Raw genomic sequence first — 23444 nt, forward strand, 5'->3', positions numbered from 1 at the left:
GTGTTATTCTTTTGAAAAGAGGAGAACGGATATACTAAATAATCGATTTGCATTAGCTAATTATTTACAAATAATGGTGAAGATCTGTTATCGGACTGTTACTTTTTCTGGAATGTTCTATTATGAAAGTACAATTTGCCTCAAAAAAACCATGCAAATTACGATAGTTGAATATCAATAACAAATCATGTCCTTACAGTAAAAATCAATTACATAAGTATTTTTTTAAGATACGATTGAAAATCATTCCGACTCACTGTCACATGTACAAACTGACTAAACACATGCTCCAGTGTACTGTTCCCACCGTGCAATTACGAAAAGCACTGAGTGTGTGCGTAAGAGAGCGAGAAGGACTTCCGGTATCTCCAACCAATGAGGTGATTCCACATGCGGACACTGAACACCGCATTCGAGAAGAAACGCTATTGGTGCTGATGAGGACGCTGCTGATTCCGCAACACACAGGCAAAGCGGGCGACGGGAGCCAAGCTGCAACTTACCCACATGTTTAAATCATCCATTCGGACGCAATTTTTCCGGGAGTCGCTGTTTTAAATGAAAGGGACAACATTAACAACATCCAGCTGAGACAGCAGCGTTGATATGTTTTTTTTCTCCAAGATCTCACGAGGCAGCTAGCGAAGCAAAGCCGGCGAATTCAAGCAGAGCCAAAGGACCAGAGGCAATAGTTAGCTAGCTTTAGCCAGTTAGCCGCTCGCTAGCCCGGGAGCCGCTAATTTGTCCACTCTCGCCGCACACCTGTGCGCCGCGCTATCCTGTGTTGGAACTACTTAGCTCGTAACACTCATCGCTGTGGGTTTCCGCTTAAATATATATCTATTTTTAAATTTCAATTACGGTGACACCGAAGGAGGGGGAGTTAGAAAACCCACCTTGATAGGTTGAGGTTGGAACCAGCCAACTAAGCGGTGTCCTCAAGTGGCCATTCACCATGGACAACGCACACACAAAGACGGTGGAAGAAGTTTACAGCTTTTTTAATGTGAACGAAAGCACGGGTCTGAGTTTAGAAGAAGTGAAGAAACAACGGGAACGATATGGGCCAAACGGTAAGGAGCTGGTTTACATAGGTTTGTTCAAAAACAAGAAGCTATTCTCCCGGCGCCGCGTTATGGCCCATGGCTCCAGATATGTAACAGGCGAAAGAGCAAAAAGGAAGCTTACGTCACCATGTGCATGTTGAAATACTGGAAACCATCTCTTCTGTGACCAATTTTATGAGCAACTTGTCTTTATCATCCTACTACAGTATCATTGGCTGTTGATGTACTTCACTTGTGCTGAAATATGCTATTATGTATCAACTGCTTAACTTTAACTGCTTGTCCACCTTTTTTCCTTCGTTATGAATGGGATGATCTACAGAACTACCAGCGGAGGAGGGTGAGTGAACCATTCTGGATGCTTGGGGGGGGGGTGACATGCATATGTTTAAAATGTGTCACACTTAAGTTTGATGTTAACCCTCCCCAGGTAAATCACTTTGGGCACTAGTGATTGAACAGTTCGAAGATTTGCTTGTGAGGATCCTTTTACTTGCTGCCTGCATATCGTTTGTAAGTATAACACATGTTATGTTAGCAGTGTGGGTGATGTGTGCAGTGGGCTTTCAGACAATACTGGCTATTCATAGTGGTAATAATCAGTGAAGAGGATGTGACACTTGTACACTGGCAGTATTTTAATGATAGAATAGTGAGAGAGTCATTCATATGGAATACTTGAATAGAAGCGCTCTCTCGCCTCAAGACTGATTACTTAGCGTTGAGTACAAAATGTAATACTAAAACTTGGCTTTCAGCCAGTTGAACATCATTTATGTTCATTTCTACCACCATCCTTCTTTCAACCGCTCAGTGATGAGTTTAGAAAGCTTTTTTTCCCCCTTTTCTCTCCACAGTTCAGCGTTGTCAGCCTACACATTGTATATAGTTATCATTTTGCAATTGATTCTGTGCAGATTATAGCTTAGGAAGAAAACTGTTCAAAATAAGAAAAGAAAGTCACCCAGAATTTGTCTGGTGACAAAACACAGATTCATATTTTTCTTTTTTCTGATTCTGTGCAAACACGGCATTGCTCTTGAAGCTAATCGTAAATTATTGTGGCTTCTTCAAGCATGTTGTTTTTATAGAGATTCTGTTAACACATCAATGCTCCAGAAGTCTGTAATTCAAAAGGAGCACTGACGCTGAGGCAGTTTGAGAATGGGTGAATCTGCAACTGTAACAAGTCTGAATGCGTGGCGTGTTGTTGACAAGAGCAGCAAACACTTGGCTGTTATAAAGAGAGAAGGCGACAGACACATGAGAAGTCGGTATACTTCAGTGGTGATTGATTTTACTGGTAACATACTGCTACAGTATAGCGAGGACTAATATTTGGAGTCATTACTTGTCCGGTATGAACAAACATAACTTCTGAATGCTTTATATTCTTGCCACCAATAAGTGGCGATCCCCAGCGTAGAGTATGCTTGACACAGTGGTAGGTTGAGTATCCTGTGGCTCTGCTTCTACTCAAGGATTGGCCACTCTCCCGTTGGCTCAGACTATCCTGAGACACCAAGGCATGGTGACAACAGCCAGCTATGCTTTTCAGAGCTTATAAATCATCAGCTGTAGTACTCGGCCTTCTCTCAATCACACCACATGCAGACACATTTACATTTACTTCAGTGTGAATATGAAGTTATATGCAGACATTTGTTAGATGTTACATTAAAACATTCAGGAACTGATGGGTGCAGTGTAAATTTCTTTAGTATAAAGTCTAAATTTGATGTTTGATTGGCAGTGTTGAAATAGGTTGGAGTAGGAGAGAGGCAGTTGACACACTTCTCTCCTGGCACAGTTTCTAAAAGAAGGGAAAGTGATTAATACCCTCTCACACACTTGGCCCCGTTCGCAATGCTGTCAGAAGCTGGCTTGGTATAATCATAAAATTTTAAATGATTATTGATGATTAAAATAATTTTTCCAACCACTCTTAAGGCAAAGTGAGATTCTAGCACAACTCCACCAACAGGCAAAGTTCATGGCAAACAGTGTAAGGAAATAACAACATGAACCTGACAATTACTATTGTCCAGAAAGTTGATTGAAAGGCCTCAAGTCCAAATTGTAAGTAACTGATCATAAATAAATATTCAGTGTAAGCCACAGTTTGACTTGTTTAATTTTGTTTGGCTGTGAGGTTATGTTTGCTGGTTTCTCACATTTAATTGATTTATTGAGTTCTTTTATAATATTTGTTCTATAAAAGGGTTGTAGCATTTCATGTGAAATAAAGCTGGAGTCACTGCGCTTGTGGAGCTATTTGTCTTGGGCCATTAAATAGACAATCAGCTGAAAATAGCTGTGACCTTTTTACCTCCCTTTTCTCCATTCATGTGAATGACGCAATGTGGTGTTCAGCTCTGATATTTTCTGTTTCATGTTGTGATTTCAAAAGTCCTTTGTATTTTGATTTGGTTGTAAAGGGGCAGGTTTTGTGAATTTAGGCATCTTCACCATCAAGCCTGCAAGCTTGTTCTACTCGAGTCAACATTCTTGCAACTCTGTGAAACAAAGTAAACTCAAATGATACAACTTCAGTGAATAATCTAAAATATAATTCTGTGTAAATACTTTTTCTGACATATGCTAGAATATTCATTACTGGGTGTTCTTGGGTAAAAATATGCCATATCATCCCAGGCCAGGGACTTTAGTGTTCCTTATAGCTCACACTTAAATATAAATTGCTTGCATTGTGTTTGATTCCCTTAATTTCTGTTTTGTCTGCAGGTCCTGGCCTGGTTTGAAGAGGGAGAAGAAACTGTTACAGCCTTTGTGGAACCTTTTGTTATCCTCCTTATTCTCATCGCAAATGCCATTGTAGGAGTTTGGCAGGTAAACGAAATTGCAGTTTTGAATCTGACTTCACATGGGTCATTAAAACTTGGCTACCTGAGTGAAATTTTCATGTACTGTTATGAATACTCGGCTTCCTTGTAAGCAGATAGGTTTTCCACATAACATCACACTTAGTAGATTTGGTTAAAATCTAAGCTAAATAGTGCTTAGTGGGGTGAGCAGGGAGTAGTTTTTTTTTTTTTTCCCCCTACCAGTTTCTGTCTTGCCAGTTATTCATCGTGCCATTAAAAAGCTTAATATCACAAAAATATGCATAGATGTTGTGTAGCTTGTAGAAGTCTCTCTTAAGAGGAAACTAATAATGTTATGGACAAAGAAGGTTTGATCAGATTACCAGTCTCCATTATTCAGATTATCTGACAACTTATTTGCACTTCTTCCTGTCTCCTCATCCTACGTATGCTTTGCAGTCAGAATAAATCTGTCCCCTCTCCATCAACCCTTGTATTCCTAGTATTAGTTATTAGACTACATCAAGACTAGTTTGGATTTTTTTTCCTGATATTGCCTGTTTTTTGTTTTGTTTTTGTAAGATCCAAATAACATTTCAGAAATGAAGAAAACATAACTTACCAGACATAATGTTTTATTGGCTTCTTGTTTAATTTTATCAAAGGATTATCAATGTCTGAGGGACAACTAGGGGTAGCTCTTCATGATAAACTGTGCTTAATATCTGTAGACAAATTAACTTCTTCCCTGGGGTCAGGATTGAAAGATCAGGCGTTTTGTTAAATAGGTTTTCTTCTCTCACTCGGTGCTGATGTAATCCAAACTGCACATTTGCTTGTTAAAGCCACCTGGGGATAAAATTCCAATTTACTATTTTGATTTATTTATGTGATTATAAACCACACCACACTATATTTCGTCAAAGACACCTGGTAGGCGGGTGTATCTCCGCTGGATTGCCTGTAAAAGTAAATGTTCGTTGAACAGTCCTGCTGAGGCTTGTGTAAATGGTGAGCTGTTAAGTGCCTGTTTGCCTTTGCTTATTCCTACAAAGCCACTATGAATGATGTAGAATGGAAGGGTGATCTGTTTGCTGCTTATCATGTTGGTGGTGGTTTGGCGCCTGTAGTTTTGTATTTGTTGCTTAGCTTCCCTTAACTGGCCTCACCTTTACTGGCAGCCATTTTAAGAGCTTTGTATCCATTTTTCTGTGCTCCCTTACAAAGGTCATAACTTGTGTGCCTGGTCTTGTTATGTCTATTCATGTGCAGCCTACTTACCGCTATGTTAAGAGTTGCCACTCAAACTATGCAGTCTGTAAGCGATCGGCCAGACAAAGAAAAGTGAAGAATGGTAAGGAAGGAAAATGGTGAGACTGAAAGGAATATTTGGGAAAACTGATGTAAAAATGTAGCTGTAGTATTTAAAATAGGGACAGTTTTACATAAATTAGGGGTCCTTTGAAGGTAACTGTAAAGTGTTTCACTTCTGAAAATGTAGCATTCCTACTATTTCAGCCTTTTGCAACACCGCAGTGTTTACTCTGCTTCACTTCCTCTCCTGGTTCACTTTGTCGGTTTGCTTACATAAAGATAACTCTCCATTATGTACATTGTGAATAGCTGTACACTGACTATCCGAGAGTCGTTTTAGTTTCACCTCCCCTTTCATCCTCAGCCTCTGAGCTGCATGTGTGGTGCTAGCTTGTTTTTAAGTCGAATTCCTGTTTCTACTTTTAAGGAACGAAATGCAGAAAATGCCATCGAAGCCCTTAAGGAGTATGAGCCAGAGATGGGGAAGGTGTACCGCCAGGATAGGAAGAGTGTCCAGAGAATCAAGGCAAGGGACATTGTGCCTGGGGACATTGTGGAGGTGGCAGGTAAGACTAAAAATATCAGGTGTACACTAATATAAAATAATATTCCAGATGTTGTTAGATGCTGCCAGCTTGTCATGAAAGAAGCAAACAACAAAATTAAACACACTGTTCAGGATATATTGTGAGAAATTTTTCATCTTTTTGTCGCTTTGGTTCAGGTCATTGAAATCGCAACAGGAAGTGCAAAGCAACATAACGATTGTTAGATTTATTCATGGTTTTTTTTCACCATGCTTTTCTAACAGGATATAATGTAATTTCTTATTGATTGGTCTACATCAGTATCTGGTTTTAGTTTCCTTTTTTAAACTGATTGCATGCAGTATTGGTAATTCTTATCTAAAAACTTAAAGCTGTTTAAAAGCATGGCTGTAGTCCAGCAGTCATGTGCTATTGTTAAACATAAGATGTGTACAGCTCTGTAAACATAACCAGTTATGATGTGCTTTTTACAGTGTTCAACATGTAGACACACAGCCGATCTCTCATCCTGTTTATCTCCCTAGACTATTTCAGAATAATTGTAGTACCAAGTAAATTATGCAATACAAGAGCAGCGGTTCAATCTGTTACTGAGCGTTAGTTGGCTGACCTCAGCTTGGATAGAGCCACACATGTTTATGCGTTTTGCGTCACTGCTCCTCATTACTCTGTGTTGTGTGTTTTCTTACCAAGACTTCATTTGGTCTCTTTTTATCTTTTATCTTTGTTCTTGTACTCTGTCTTGGGTTGTATATTTTTTTCCCTTTATTCCAGAGGAAAGCTTAGTGGAGTGTGTCTGTAATGTTTATCACAAGCTTACAGAACGGTTGTAGAATGAATGAGGATCCACTGCCTTTAAAGTAAATGCTGTGCTGTGCTCTGACAGATTTGTACTTGAAAAACTATCCCAGTAGGGCTGTTCGATATAACGATATAAATCAGATGACGATATAAAAACGTCTGTTTCATTTTACGCTATCGTTTGTTTCGTGGTGTCGCAAAATAAACTGTTTACGGCAATATTTTTTCATCGTTTTGATGGTCACTGTAGTGGCTTTATTAATTTAAAGTTCTCTCTTTCTCTTATATTTTATATAACCACACTACGGCACAAACAGCGGCCTTTACAACTTATGTCTAAAAATGTATAGTTTCATGCATCAGTTAAAACACTCGACTCCAGCTACATGACGCGCAGCTGGAAACACTTCCCGCAAGTCAAGCTGCCCGAGATTCACAGAATTTACAGAAAATGTTACATTTTTGTGATTTATATCGTTATCGGGACGACAGAATTTTTATATCGGGATATGAGATTTTGGTCATATTGCACAGCCCTAAATCCCAGTATAACCTGATGGATTATATTCACTTTTTGTTTTTATTTTTTAAAATTTGCCATTTGGTCAACAATATTTCTTTAACTGTGGAGGTGCATTCATTTGTTATTGTTGGACAGCTGTTTCTTGTAAATGCGTATCAATTTTGAATACACGAGATGGCAGCAGTGACAAAACCGAGCTCCACAGTTAAGAGAATATTAGTTTTCCGAAATAAATCACAAACCTGAAACCTAATGGCTTCCAACAAATGATAATGAATCACGGATTGAAGGTAATTTAAAAACACGAGATGGAATTGTATGACCACTTTCCAGTTACTGCTTGTTGATTACACAGAGTGCTTGGCCCCTGTTGTGCTTCAGTCTACCCAAGTTACAACTGCATCCATCATGTCATGACAAAATGAGTGAAGATAAACCAAAATGTAATTGCTTCTGTCTGTCTGACATGACCTGAATAGATCCACTAAAGATAAGTATGAAGTACTTTAACATATATCACCATATATTCAACAATTATTAACATTCAGCAAATCTGACATTTTAGTGGGACAGTCACTAATTCAAACAGCCCACTTTGCAAGCTTTATCAATGCAGTTAGATCAGTGTGATTTAGGGTCTGTGATAACAGGATGTTTGCGTGGCCATTAATGAGATAAATGATTCCTTGAGTACTGACAATAACATGATTAACGAATTGTGTGCATATGTTTTTGTTATCAGTGTTGGTGAAACCAGTAAGTTGTATGTGTTATAAAACAGGATAGTGATGGGTATAATGTCAGTTGCAAAGTACCCTGCTGGACCGGGGTGCATGTGGTTTATATCTTTCTTTCACAATCTCAGATGCTTTGTCAGACCAGTTGTGAAGTGCTAAGCTGAAGTGTGTGCTGAGTGTGTGAATTGCTCTGGTTTTGTGCCTTGCAGTCCGTCATTTGTATAGACTTTTTTTTTTTTTTTCACTCTTGTTCTCTTTTCACTCACTATAATCCATAAGAGCAGTTTCTATCTCAAAATTGTCTCAATAGAAACACTAGTTAGTTATTCATTATTAAATTAAATTGTCTCACAGCTGATATTAAACAAAAATCCAGTCTGAGTAATTTTTGTGAGCAAAGAGGGTCAGGATCTGGCATTGTCTGGGTATAGCTGCTGCTACTGAGAAGAGCAAGCCGTTACTGAATGCTCTTGCTTTTCTAAAACTACTGTGAAAGCAAACATTAAAAATGTCTCCGATATATCAACATTCAAAACTGAAAGCAGTAAACACAAATTGGTAGGATGAGTTGATGTTTTATGGAGCTCTGATATGCAAAGTTCAGGCTAAACACACTGGCCATCCATTATATTAAAAATGCAGCCACAACAGTGACTGATTAACATGGTGGTAGTTTGAAATCAACTCTGAGCAGAAGTTCAGCAAATGGGGAAGGAAAAAAATTGGTTTACCCAACAGTCATTGTTGCATTTTCCAGTGTGAGTGGAGTCTTTCTCCTACTTAAAAAAAATACATAAAAAAATGTATCAGGCCAGAAAGGCTGACGTAAAACTCTTTAAAATCACTCTGGAAATTGTCCTATTAAAAATTGGTGTGATAAGCACACATTGAACAAACAGTTAGCCTGCGCGTTTCACCGTTTTCCATCATAAATATTTTCAGGTGTGTTAGTTTGTACCAGTGTACTCAAACTGTGGGGCAGACCTCACTGAGGAATGTAAACAAGAGTTTGCTGATGCAATTACTGACCTGTTATTTACACAAAATTCAACTTGCATCTTTCTTTTTCATTTTTTGGTTAATGATTGATTAAAAATGTGGAATGGAGGGCTTGAACTATTTTTAACATCTGAAGCAGGGCATGCCAAAAAAACGTGATGGCTGTTGGTGTAGATGGAGATTAACTGCTAAAATGCTCATCTTGTTAGAGATCAACTTTCCCGTTAAAATCTTTTTGAAATGGAAACACATTGGTGTCAGTGTAGCAGCAGCTGATTTATTTTATAGGCTTTGTTCTCTTAACTGTGTACTTCGTTTCCTGCGTTAATGTACTGGTTTTATTTGCTTTCTGCACTCGACTGACGTAACAGACAATTCTTTGTTTTGTTTTTTTCTTTCTTGACATATAAAACCCATCAGCTCTGTTCTCATTGACTTACAGTTTTAACCCCAGCCTTTGGCCAGTGGTCACCATTAATGTGTTTTAGCCCAGAGGAAGAGACTAGACAGGATGTAACATGTAGAAAAGATACAGATTCAAGTTGATGAATAATTTCTGCTCCAGATGGCCAAATTTCCTCTCATTTTCAGGAGTGCAGGATGGCCTGTTTATTGTCATCACCCCTAGGTATTTCTTTGTTGATTTTTGGCCACGAGAGAGGAAGAGGAATAAATTAAGGAGAACAGAAAAGTTGACAAAAGTATTGATCCATTGTTGTAACTTACTAAACATTACATGAATGGACAATGTCTTGTGTTTGTGCGTCCTTAGGGGTTGTCTTGAATCCCCCCCCAAATTCTTAAAAGAAGTAGAAGTCATTGGGGAGGTGGATGAACTCATGAAAGGTCCCAGGAGACTGGAAGCCTACGTGCTAGCACATCAGAGAGTCTGAGTCACTGGGAGAGAAAATATACAGCCCTCTAAGGCTGCGAAAGTTTCACTGGACCCCCTGTGAGTGGGTGCTTGTTGTTTTGATTACAGACAGATTCATACATCCTGAAATTCAGGCTATATTTTAAAGTCACATTGAATCATGGTTTTGGTCCACGATAAGGTTGGAAAGTGGGAACACAGACCCTGAATAGTGTCTGAAAACAGCTTCTGTCTTTAGAAACTGATGTGGCCTTATCGGTTAAGTTGCTGCCTGACATTTGTCCTGCACTCGAGGGAGCAGATAATACAGATAAAACCCTTTTGTTCACAAGGGAAAGGAAGGGGGTCCCAATCCCAGGGGCTGTCCACTCTGGAAAAAATAAAATGCCTCTAAGTTTATACAGCTGCAGTCCTGGGTGACTGCAGCAAATTTTGTTTTGTAGATAATTGAAAAGTATTTAGAGTAATTACTCTTAACAAAAGGAAACAGCCACTGCACAGAGGCACTGTTAACTGCAGTTTATGCTTATCGATCTAATACTAACTAATGCATGCTTTTCCTTTTGGAATTAAAATACGATCACAATTCCCAGATAAGCAAGATTGTCATGATGATGAACATATTGTACATCGTCATTGGGTAATGTATGCAGTTAAGGGTCTTACTGTTGAATAGGCAGAGTATTCTGTGTATTGTCTGTGAAAGTGGGTTAGTCTGCTTGCTGTGACCTTATTCCTAGTATACACCAGTGGATTGAAAATAGCGACATGCTTCACTGTTACTCTAAGGTAGGAGGTTTTCTAATTAGTGAGTTTTAAAAGTCCCACAGGGCCTTCTAATATTTCCAGTGACTACAGTTCCTAATTTCTTTTTTGTCCTCCCCCATACTGCACTTGTTCATCTTCTTCACTGTCTCATATCTGTTAATGGTATTTCGTTTGCAGGCAGGTGACGATGATAAGGATTTTGACAGTGTTTGGACAACTACAGAACCAAATTTGGTAGTACAGCTGGTGCAGTCCACGAGCATTACACTTAACATGAACCCAGCATTAACTCGCTACAGTAATAACATTTTTATGTGAATTGTGCGCTGTACACATGATGTGAAATGGTGTGGTGATCAGCTTATATTGGTTTAGTTTGAAGTAGAATTTCCTCGCTTAATTCTGTTGGTGGCAAAAGCTGTCACCAACTCACGAGACTTGTCTGAATTAACGAGCTATCTGTATGCAAGGACATGTCATATTTGTTTCTATTTCAGCTTATCTGACGTAAAACGGGTTTTCCTTGCTTAAAAAAACTTTTTTACTATCCCCCTCTTCAAATCCAGCTGCATGTTTTCAACTGATCAAAATAGTTTTCCCATTTTTGGATGTGTGGTTTGCAGGACTCATCTAATCCCTCTTCCCATTCCTCTCCTACATCCTCTTTCTCTTCCTCTTCTCTGAAGGGTACCGCAGGCCTAAGGGTTGGTTTACAAGTCTGTCATCACTCTCCATTATCCAGGGGTCTATTAAGAGCTTCTGGGTCATTGCTTTTACCTTTACACTTTTAGGCCATGTGATGTTTTAGTGCATGATGAAAATATTGTTAGCGTATATTTGAATCCAAAGTGGCTTTAAAAAAAAAAAACACAAACATTTAATTTAAAAAAACATTTTTAAGGTGAAGTTTGATACATGAAGCACAAGTCTAGTAAGACTTTTTAAATGTTTGTATTTCCAGCCTCATCCCTGAAATGTTCAGTAAGTCTTTGCAGATCAGACCCACCTGCATGAGGAAATCATGCAAAGTAGTGGTTGCTAATAAGTCTGTTGCTTTAATTGTACTTACTGTATTTATTCAGAGAAAACACTAGTTTGAAATTTGGTGTGTATTTGCATTTTGTGATCGTGTTACTGGGGCTCACTGAAGCCCGGTGTTAGTGAAAAAAATGAGCTGCGATCTACTTGCATCCTGTGCAGGAGATGAGTGGAACATTAATCATTTTTGAATTCATGGCGCTCTCAGGCTTGAGTTTGATTATTTTATTACTCCCAGGGAGCATGAGATGGGATAACATGGCAGTTCATGTGTTTAGCATTTGTGTGTGGTGATTAATATTTATTTATAGCTTTTAACCCAGGTTTTCCTTTTCATGATAAAATACTCTAAATTTAGTAGAGTATTTTTACATGTGGGGTATGTGCATGCCTCAGCATAATGTTGCATCGGATAATTACAAAACTGCTTTTGTAAGTTGCATTGTTCAAAGTATCTATTCATTAGTTGTCAGTCCCATTCAAAGATGCATTTAAGTTGTTAAGAGGTACTTATTTATATCCTGTTTTGTTTCTCTCCACAGTCGGCGATAAAGTGCCTGCAGACATCAGGCTCACTTCTATCAAGTCAACCACACTGAGGGTAGACCAGTCGATTCTTACAGGTAATTTCAGAGTTTAGCCATTTGCTTTTTTAAATATTTATTTTGTATTTGTGAGCTCTGTCATACCCACAAAGAGTGATTGTACACACACCACCATCTTTTAATGCTTTTCCATAGCTTTATATTTTATGGTTTCTTTCTTGTTCACGCATTGCTGCTTTTTTTTTTTATTTATTTATTTTTTCGCCCAGCTACCTCTGACCTTTTGATCAACCCAGACATGTAACAGCAGGAATAAGCACCTTGTCTCCTTTTCTGCACATTTCATTGCACTTAGTTGTCATGGCTGCTCAGCTGTGACAAAAATGAAATGAGTGATGTGAATAAAAGGTAAATGGATGATTCTGTGGGTGGATAATTGGACAATGAGGTAGATGGAAAGAAAAATAGAAGGGGAGAATATTGAAGGATGGAAAATGTAGGGGAGAAGAGTTTATGTGAACCAAGTCCTTAAATCGCTTGTCTTGCTCCGCTGCCTTAATTGGTAGCAAATTCCATGGGATATTTTAGTGTTTGAGCTATTTTTCTCCCCTCTTTCCTTCCCCATTCATGGCCATGCCGCCTGTCAAATGCTCCCTGCCTTACTCTATCAGAAAATGTGCAGTCTTGCACAGTTGATTACACACAGAGACATACACACATCAGATGAGGGGTTTGAAAGGCAGTGGAATTGCAGTATTTGATAATTGTCGGGCCTGCTCAGTCAGCTGCAAAGCCTTTTCTGCACATATCTGCCCAAAATGTCAACCAACCATCACAAGTACCACTACATGCTCTGCTGTGTAGAAACTGTGCGTCTGCTTCCCATTCTCTTATCTTTTGTTTTCCTCTACCTGCAGGAGAGTCTGTGTCTGTGATCAAACACACAGACCCAGTGCCTGACCCGCGTGCTGTCAACCAGGACAAGAAGAACATGCTGTTTTCAGTGAGTCACTCACTAGACCATCTTAGGTGGTTTGGTGTCATTTTACACTTTCACGCTTTTTTTTTTTTTTTTTTTTGAGGGGGAGCATGATTCCCCCTTTCCATCTTTTCTATCACCCAGAGTACACCTATAAAAGCAACAGTGTGCTGCTATTTACATTTTAAGCGTCTGTTTTTGAAATTTGTTTATAAAAGTTACTTCTGTGCGTCTCTAACCGGTCTCAGAGAAGTAGTTATTGACAAAGGGGAAAAACTGTCTTAAGATTTTTAGTTTTCTACTGCCTCTTTATTTTCCCTCATTACTCCACCAGGGTACCAACATTGCAGCTGGTAAGGCTGTCGGTGTGGTGGTTGCCACAGCTGGCAACACGGAGATTGGCAAAATCCGAGATGAGATGGCTACAACGGAGCAGGAGCGTACACCCCTGCAGCAGAAGCTTGATGAGTTTGGGCAGCAACTCTCCAAGGTTATTTAAATTGCATTGTTTTGCACATTATTAGGGATGGCCTTTTTAAAAAAAAAAAAAAAATAAAAATCTAATGTTTATTCCATTTGATATTAAAAGATCTTTAAATAAAAAAATAAATTTTTAATTCAAGGTTATTTCACTGATCTGCATTGCTGTGTGGATCATCAATATTGGACATTTCAACGACCCGGTTCATGGAGGTTCCTGGATCCGAGGTGCTGTCTATTACTTCAAGATTGCTGTGGCTCTTGCAGTAGCTGCAATTCCTGAGGGTAAGCTGGACATTTGCAAATGTAGTTCTGTCCTTGATATGCTTGCTTCATTTTCCACTACTTCACGAGACGACTAAAGAATTTTCATCACTTAATAATCCTCTTTTCTGCTGTGGCTCCGCTGTTGCTGTTTTGCAGGGCTGCCGGCTGTCATCACTACCTGCTTGGCTTTAGGAACACGGCGTATGGCCAAGAAGAATGCTATTGTCCGCAGTTTGCCCTCTGTAGAGACCCTTGGCTGTACATCTGTCATCTGTTCCGACAAGACTGGCACACTGACGACCAATCAGATGTCTGTGTGCAGGGTAAGAAAACAGTGGGCAGTCGTTTTGAGTGCATGACGGAAGGAAGATGGAGCGCAGTGTATCTTTAGTGGATTTAATGTATTTTTGTCACACTGTTGTAGAGACCCACCTTTTAGCACATCCCAGCACACCCACTCACTTCACCAGATGCACCTTGTTTAGTTCTCTCACCTTTGATTGGGTGTGGTGCTTGTCCTTGATTGCACTCACCTGTCACACATTATATGTCACACAGTATATAAGGACTGCATTCACTTTTGGCTCACTCTTTCTTCACTTCCACACGGGGCGGCAGCTGAGCTGTGGCAGTCCATGTGTGTCTTTGTTTCCTTCCTTCTTTGCCTTATTTATTTGAGAATAAAAGGAGAACCCTCAGAATAATTCTGAATTAGATGGCTGCTTTTTCTTATTCTAACCGGATGAGCCCATGATGCTGATTGCTTCAGCCCTGAACCTTCCTTCCTTCAAAACATACACCAACATCTAGGCACATCAGCGAATCTGAGTTTGGTTTTGGGGTTACTCCTAAGTCCACACTGAGGAAAACTGGTTGGAATCTCTGTAGATTGGTTTTTATGTGCTAAAAATGCCTCACTGTGGATCTGTTAAATGGTATACCACTGTAATTAAACATTATGTGATTATGTTGAGTGAACATAATTTAATGCGGAGTTTCCTAATATTTTCTGGACTCTGAACCAGCAACTAGTACTGAATTGTGGTAATATTAACTAAACACTGTGTCACTGTTTGACTGTAAAATTTCCCCAATTCGTCTTTAAACATAGTGATTTACTGAGCAATAAAGCCTACTCGGGCTGAACGGCTAACAATAACACAATGAAAGAATTGAGTTGTACATATTTGGGGATGAAATGAGATTCAGAATTACAGGTGTTTCTTTTTTTTTTATCATCCCTTATTAGTGCATGAATAATTTTATACTGCATCTTTTTACAGTCTGTTGTAGTACAGCAGAATATGTATTCTTCCCCCCTTTTCCTTCCATCTTTTTCAGTGCTCTCAGCCCCCACCCTCATTCAGGCAGCATGCTGATCAGTATGCAGTAGTTAGTCACTTGCAGCAAAACCAGTAGAGTTGCGTAACTGACCTTGTGTCTCTTTCGGCTGCCCCTGTGTCTCTATCCCTTGCTCATCCTTTAATTTTCTGCAAGCTACCTCTGCAGTGGCCAAGATGCTGCTGTCCAACTAGGGCACTACTGAAATTTGCTGCCATGAGTGACCGAAGGCTTCTCTTCAGTGCAGTGCCTTTTTCTTGTTCTTGTGTTTTGTGTAGGACAGCCAGTGACGTCACTGCCTTTTGAAGTCTTGCTAGTGCCTGAGGATAGTGCAGCCATAATGCCAGCTCATCATTTTATTCAGATATTTCTATTTTCATCCCCTGAGCAGCTTTGTTCTGCTCCTCTCAGTTTGGGGCAAATGTGGAATGAATAATCCATGTATGTTTGAATTAATGCACACTTCTGAATGACATTCCTAACAGAGCTAGTGCTATCTGCCTGAAAACCTCTTTGTTTCCTCTCATGTTATCCTTGCTCTTGTTTTCTGACATTTTTGCCATATTAATTTTATGTTTAAGCAATATTTATAGGCTGTAATTATGTGTTAGGCAAAGAATCCCTGTGTGGAGTCCTAACTTGTTGTAAGATGACATTTATTGAACCCTCCCATCAAAGCCCTTTGTGGTGTCTGCTTTGGCTCACCATTTCATCATTACACTCTGTTCAATGTTAGAGTGGACTGAAGGTTTCTTTGATGTCGATTGTAGTCTGATGCCATCTGCTGGATGCAGTGTGCATCAGTCTCTCAGCTTTCCCCCTTTACCATCTTCGGACTTTGATACTCGAGTTATAATGTAATGAATACAGCATTGCACACATTGGACAGGAGGAGGTGGACGTGATAGTGGAAGACGTTGAGTTTTTCATTGGGAGCGATGAAATGAGTACATCAGAAAGACGGCTTAGGTTGAGCCTTTTGGAGAAAAGAGTTACAGAAGTAAGGTTGAGATGGGTTGGTGGATGTATTGGACAAAGGATGTTGAGGAAAGGGTGAAGACCTCAGAGGTGGTTTGTGGATGTAGTGTGAAAAAGGACATGTCTGTTGCTGTTTTTCTTTTTTTTTTCTTTTTTCTTTATTGTACCTCTTACATTCAGAACTGCAGAAACCCTGAAAGTTACTTGATGATCTATCCATCTCACTGTATCTCTAATCCCTAGCAGGGAGACGGAAGCGACCCCCTAAAGGGAGCAACCAAAAGTTATTTATACAGACAATAAATATGTTATGTGTCTTTCAAATATTATAATAAATTCAAAAATGTTTCTTTTGTTCCTCTAGATGTTTATCATTGATCGGGCAGAGGGCGATCACTGTTCATTAAAGGAATTCACCGTTAGCGGCTCCACATATGCCCCAGATGGACAAGTGTGAGTATTCAGTCTTCTTCTATGCCTCTAAGTTTTATTTGGGGCATCTTATAGCAAGATAGACATAAATGCTAAATTTCTATTTCTGCAAATGTGAGTTTCCTAACTGTTCCTCTGATATTTTTTTTCATTATTTTTTTTTTGTTTGTTTGTTTAGATTCCATGATGGAAAAACAGTCAAATGTTCCCAGTATGATGCGTTGGTGGAGCTGGCCTCTATCTGTGCTCTCTGTAATGATTCCTCGCTGGACTTCAATGAGGTTTGCAGTATTAATGGTTCTTGATCCTTGAAATGACATTTACATGTTTTGTGTGGCAATTTCCACATAAAAGATTAACATTGGTTGTTGTTTTTTTTCTTCTTCCCAGGCCAAAGGTGTGTACGAGAAGGTGGGTGAGGCCACAGAGACGGCTCTCACATGCCTGGTGGAGAAGATGAACGTGTTTGATACAGACGTGAAAGGCCTCTCCAGGGTTGAGCGAGCCAACGCCTGCAATTCTGTATGTAATTGAATGCTTTAAGTGTGCTTTTCCTTCTCTGTCAGTGTGCAAAAATGTACAGCTTTTCACTTTATTAGAGAAATTCTTATTGGTGGTTTGGTTTTGTTGCATATTTAGGTGATCAAGCAGCTGATGAAGAAAGAGTTTACCTTGGAATTTTCCAGAGACAGGAAGTCTATGTCTGTGTACTGTACTCCTAACAAAGCACGCTCCTCAGTTGGCAAGATGTTTGTGAAGGTAAGAAATGCAACTACTATGCATTATTACAGGATTTGAAGCCTTGACACAGCTGCATGTTAAATTATTTTCTTAGAGGTTGGTCTTTGCCTTTCTCATTAACTGATTTGTTCCTGTTCATAGGGTGCTCCTGAGGGAGTGATTGACAGGTGCACGCATGTTCGTGTAGGCAGTAACAAGGTACCCATGACCCCTGGAATCAAGGAAAAGCTAATGTCTGTGATCAGAGAGTATGGAACGGGCAGGGACACCCTGCGCTGTCTGGCTCTGGCCACACGAGATAATCCCCTGAACAAACATGAGCTGATGTTAGATGACTCCTCTCGATTTATCGAGTATGAGGTGAGAGCTGAAGCAGATGGATCGGATCACTTTATTATCTGAAAGCAGTTTTTTTTTTTTTTTTTTTTTTTTTTTAAAGTTCCTTAATCTGTGATTTTCTTATCTTGCAGACTGATCTGACATTTGTGGGTTGCGTGGGCATGCTGGATCCTCCCAGGGCAGAGGTGGCAGCCTCTGTTAGGCTCTGTCGTCTCGCTGGCATCCGAGTAATTATGATTACCGGAGACAACAAGGGTATGTGACAGTTGTATCTGAAAAATTAAAAGCGAAACAAATCAGAACACTCTGCTACTCTACAGATAATAAAAAAACATGGCAAATACGGCTTAACCAGCTTGTTTCTTTCCCAGACACCTGAAGTAATAATTACTGCGTTCTCATGTATATTCCAGGGACGGCTGTGGCTATTTGCAGGCGCATTGGTATTTTTGGAGAAGATGATGACGTTTCCAGCATGGCTTTCACTGGCCGAGAGTTTGATGATCTGTCACCTGCGCAGCAGAGAGAGGCTGTGGTCAAGGCTCGCTGCTTTGCACGGGTTGAGCCTTCACATAAATCCAAGATTGTTGAGTATCTGCAGTCCTATGATGAAATCACAGCTATGGTAAGAAAAAAATGGTGTTCTTCAGTCATGCATGCACGAAAGCATCTAAAACCAACCGTGCCATTTCTTTTCTAGATTTTTAATGTCTTATACCTCTTGGCTTTGTCACAGTTTTCTGCTGTTTTTCCCTTTTTTGCTTGGATTAAAGGAGCACTTGGATAAAGACGAGTTTCATTTCAGACGAGTCAGTTATTTCAGACTATTAAAACTCTGAATATTTTCCTGTCCTGCTTTTCATTCTCTCCTCAGACTGGTGATGGTGTAAATGACGCCCCTGCTCTGAAGAAGGCCGAGATTGGCATTGCCATGGGCTCAGGTACAGCTGTGGCCAAGACCGCCTCTGAGATGGTGCTGGCTGATGACAACTTTTCCACCATCGTTGCTGCAGTTGAGGAAGGAAGAGCCATTTATAACAACATGAAGCAGTTTATCAGATACCTCATCTCCTCAAATGTGGGCGAAGTTGTCTGGTGAGAATGACTTGCTTTTACAAACACACTTCATTCTTCTGAAATAAACACACATTATGGTTTTAGGGCACTTGATCATTTGTCATTCCTCTTTTTTTGTGCAGCATCTTTCTGACTGCAGCTCTGGGCTTCCCTGAAGCTCTCATTCCCGTCCAACTGCTCTGGGTCAACCTGGTGACTGATGGTTTGCCTGCCACCGCTCTAGGCTTCAACCCACCAGACTTGGACATCATGAATAAGCCTCCACGCAATGCTCGTGAGCCGCTCATCTCTGGATGGCTTTTCTTCAGATACCTAGCTATTGGATGTAAGTAGTGAAAATCAAAGAGTGTACATATGCGCTATGTGATACTCTATACTGTATACAGCAAATAATTTGCAAGACGGCTGCTGCTACTCCTATATGTTTAAGTTTTAATTGCTGTTTCATGAGCATCTGTGCCATTGTCTGTGTATGAATGATTTTTTTTTTCTTTGTGTGCGTCAGGTTATGTTGGTGCTGCCACTGTTGGTGCTGCTGCCTGGTGGTTTGTTGCAGCTGAGGATGGACCAAGGATCACCTTTTACCAGCTGGTAGAGCTTAATAACGCTATCATGCTAATTTGCTGCACTTTAATATGCCAGATTCTTCTGTTGGAGAACGTTGCTGATCTTTTTTTTCTTTCTGCCTCTTAGAGCCATTTTCTGCAGTGTGGTCCAGAAAATCCAGACTACCAGGGCATGGACTGCAAAGTGTTTGAGTCTCCTTACCCGATGACCATGGCCCTGTCTGTACTGGTCACGATTGAGATGTGCAATGCCCTTAATAGGTTAGGCATCTTTCCCAGCTGTTGATCTTCAGCTCCTCTTTTACGTTCACTGTGTGTGTGTGTGTGTGTGTTGGGAAATAAAGATTCATGAGTTTTTCTTTTCGAGTGAGTGACTTTTTAACAAACATCACCATTTGTCTGTGTTCCTCACAGCGTGTCAGAGAACCAGTCCCTGCTGCGGATGCCGCCATGGGAGAATGTGTGGCTGCTGGGAGCCATCTGCCTCTCCATGTCCCTTCACTTCCTCATCCTCTATGTGGAACCTCTGCCAGTGAGCATTATTTTTCATTTTGACACAAAGAGTTTGTTTTACTGTCATCTGGATGCAGAGCACAAGAAAGGAAACATTGCTGTGTTGGCAAATTTCCTAATTCTGTTACTTTGTTCATTGCTGTTTCTGTTGTTTCTTCTTTTCCAGATCATTTTCCAGATCACACCCCTGAATCTGACCCAGTGGCTTATGGTGCTCAAGATCTCGCTCCCTGTCATTCTACTGGACGAACTGCTCAAGTTTGCTGCCAGGAACTACCTGGAGCCCGGTAAAGACCTGGAGAAGCCTGCCAACTCCAAAGGCTGCTCCCTGTCTGCATGTATGGAGGGAATCTCGTGGCCCTTTGTGGCCATTTCCCTCCCGTTGGTCCTCTGGATCTACAGCTGCGACACTAACATGGCCGACATGTTCTGGTCCTGACTGACTTGAGCACAACCTCGACTTTTCCATTCCCCACCCACTGCCATCACTTCCCTCTTTCCCTCTCCTCTTCTCTCTCTGCCTTCTGTAATGTGCGTAGCTAGTGCGTGTGTGTGTGTGTGCATTTGTAGAGTTAGTGTGTGTGCCTCTGCGTGCCACCACGTGCATAAGAGAAAGGACCAACTTTGACACATAACAAATAATATAAAATGTTAACACTGAGAAGACGTCTGTTTTGAGGTGGTATAGGAATAATGAATGGGTGAGGCTTTAAATGTGAGTGTTAGAAGACCATCACTCCCATAGCTGTGGACTTTTTTGTTGCTGGTGTGAAAGAAAATGTACCGTTGCCAGTTATTATTTTTGTTCATGTCAATATTGCCTTTATGGTTCATATTTTAATGATGGTGGGAATAACATGTCCTGTGTCACTACAATATAAACAGCAAAATTCGGTCTTTTTTGTTTTTTGTTTCCCTCTTGATGAAAAGGAAAATTAGGATATCAGAAATAATTTGATCTGTACAGAGACTGAACACTATTTTATGCAACTTTTTTTATGGCTTTGTAAATTGTTTGACCAGCGTGGCTTAGACATACCGCCTTGATTTATTTTCTGATGTTTACCATTGTGTCTTCAGTATAAACTCAGAACTCTTTCAGAGAGGACGAGCTCCATGTGGCAGACAAGGACGGGGGGGAAGGTTTGGGAGTGAAACATTTGAATGCTTAGCTAACAACAAAAAAAAGACAACAAAAGAAAACCTTTGATAAACAAAAGCCGCATGTCCTGTGACCAAGCATGAACTGTATGTGTGTCTCATTCTAATTTGTATATGGTCCCCCATGTTAGAGCGAAAATTAACTTCATAGATGTTTTTTGTTTTTTTTTTAACTATAATGATCGAAAATAAGTAAGTTTTTCTGCACTGGGCAGAGCACAGCTACCTCAATATAAGATTTTTCTTTTGCTCATCTTGAGATACTTTTCCTCAACAGTCTTGCTAAAGCGTAACATCTGAGGTGTGCCCCTATTTGCTTGTGCAGAAAACAACGAACAAAATCACTCGTCCCTCTAACATTTTAAAGAATATATTTTGTGTTGATTTGTGACATTAACTTTATTTGTGTGTGTGTTCTGAGACAGAACTGGGTGGGGATGTTGTAAGGTGACTACCATCTCCATGGCGTTTGATTCAAAGGATCATAATATTAAAATTTTAAGGAAGAATACTAATACAGCAGCTGCTCCAATGAATGGACTTTGGATTACAAATTTAAAAAACGCCCAAATGTTGTCATTTTTGTTTTTTTTACTTTAAGAAAAATACACTCATGAACCCTTTGAATCAAGTGTTTTCTGTCTTTATTTAATACAATATAGACCCATGATATTCAATATTATTCTTATCCATTTTTTTGTATGTGCATATAATACTTGAATACAGACCATTTCAGACATGTGAATGCTTCGGTTTTCTCGGCACAACATTGCAGGCATGAGCTATTCATGGCATAAGAACCTGTGTGTTTGACTCTTAGACTATTCTTTAGGGGACTTAGTTTATGTTTGGTATACCATGCTTTACAGTAGTCTGTACTCGTTGGATCAGAGCCTATTCAGTCTACACTCATCTTAAGCATCACTGTTTGGAAATTCTGACGTGAGAAAAGCCCATCATTAGCATGTGTTTTGAAGCCTGGGTTTATTCGTGCTTGTGCGTGTTCCTCTTAACAGCTGTGTGCTTTTTTTTTTTTTTTTTTTTTTTTTTTTTTTTTTTTTGCTTTTTCTCCTTTCTCCCCCTCAATGCCCACCACTGGCCACCCTGTCACTAGAGTGAGTATCCATTTGTCTTACACACTCCAGATATGCTAAATTAACAAGAGAAGACTCTTATAAAACAAAGCAAATGGGTGTCTTGTTATTAAATTGGGAAGCATACGAGTAACTGAAGGGATGCAAGGGAGTCTTTAAGGACTACCAGTACATAGACAAACAGAACAACTTGACTTTGGCCACATGCCACTACTGTGAATGCCACCGAGTGCTGTTCTTTTCACCCCTGTCACACTTGCTTATGTTCACGAAATCTTCTCTTGTGGTAGAAAATGTACAGTGTAACAAATAATGGGAATACTTGTCACCATTTTTAAGAGTTTTGTGCTAACTGTTTTTCCTCTTCCTTTTTTAGGTTGGCTCTCATAAATGCTTCGTATATAAGAGTAGCCTCTAAAGTTGCAGCCATCCTACAACCCAGGGTGTCCACTCACTCTGGCTTCACACACCTCAGACACCATGATGACCAGCAGTATGTACCGTTGTGCAGACAGGAAAAAAAGTAAATAATTAGGACACGTTTTACAGTAATGAGACCAAATATGTAAGGGTGTACTTCAAAAGGGTTTGGGAGCTTATCCTAGCTCCTTTTGCCCAATGCATCACGACACGTGACCACATACTTCTCGAGACACTTGTACCTCCGCGTGCAGATGCTAAATCATCAACACTTATGTTTTGTGTGCAGGGAACTTCTTAACGGCCTCAACGATCCCTCTTGCATGATGAACATATTTCCAACTTCCGTGGTAGCTTGTCACATAGAGAATCTTTAAAACACTGGGTTGAATGGTCTTAGGTCTACATCAGTGTAAAAAAAAATAGAGACATTCATGCATGCGTTTCAGCTGTATGTAGGCTTTGCAGTTTGTATTTATAGATTCTAATGTATTATAGTCAGATAACATTAAGATATATTGCAAAAATCACTGTTTTTATTGTAATGGTTTGGGTAATTTGCACAATATTAATGTGGATAAATGAGTGATGCTAAACTTGACTGTACTTTGGTCATTTGAATTTTACTCCTACTGTAGGCTGATCACTGACCCATTTACTTTGAAGAAGTCTTTTGCGATGAGTACAACAGACTGACACTGATTCATTGGTAATCCTGCAATACAACAGTGTTCTGTTTTCTTATTGCCTCTGTATAATTCTGATAATGTATCCTTATGAACTGCTGTAAAACTGTGATCTAATTTGGGGGAAGGGACGGTAGAAACTCTTCAGTGAAACCTGGTTGAAGAACAATAGTAACCATATTTTAAAAAAAAAACAAAACAAAAGACGATCATTATTGAAGACTTGTAATGGTTACCATGCATTACTGAGGTTGTGATTTCAGGTAAATAAAAATACATAGCATTTGAATTGTCTGCTTCTTCCTTTTATTATTGTACTGAAGTTATGGTA

The 23444-nt window shown here is 39.8% G+C and overlaps 1 protein-coding gene across 2 annotated transcripts; it reads left to right on the plus strand.

Moving 5' to 3' along the window:
• The first annotated feature begins 394 nt into the window (after nt 1–394).
• LOC102292619 (sarcoplasmic/endoplasmic reticulum calcium ATPase 2) lies at nt 395–23402 on the plus strand. Of its 2 annotated transcripts, XM_042223700.1 has the most exons (24): nt 395–1073; nt 1390–1407; nt 1498–1580; nt 3813–3917; nt 5634–5772; nt 12037–12117; nt 12957–13042; nt 13353–13508; nt 13642–13783; nt 13922–14088; nt 16449–16537; nt 16695–16797; nt 16907–17038; nt 17156–17275; nt 17399–17617; nt 17728–17851; nt 18010–18221; nt 18471–18691; nt 18796–18998; nt 19179–19264; nt 19367–19500; nt 19654–19771; nt 19919–20039; nt 22384–23402. In XM_042223700.1, exons 1-24 carry the CDS (start codon nt 956–958, stop codon nt 22395–22397), a joined length of 2991 nt encoding a protein of 996 aa, XP_042079634.1. In that variant the 5' UTR covers nt 395–955; the 3' UTR covers nt 22398–23402. The 2 variants fall into 2 exon arrangements, with proteins under 2 accessions (XP_042079634.1, XP_042079633.1); XM_042223699.1 differs by lacking the exon at nt 22384–23402 and having other exon boundaries at nt 19919–21540.
• Nucleotides 23403–23444: the final 42 nt, after the last annotated feature.

Source organism: Haplochromis burtoni, unplaced genomic scaffold, assembly GCF_018398535.1.
Source record: "Haplochromis burtoni strain Fernald_Lab_line unplaced genomic scaffold, NCSU_Asbu1 Contig_118, whole genome shotgun sequence".
In the NCBI taxonomy this organism is placed as follows: Eukaryota; Metazoa; Chordata; class Actinopteri; order Cichliformes; family Cichlidae; genus Haplochromis; species Haplochromis burtoni.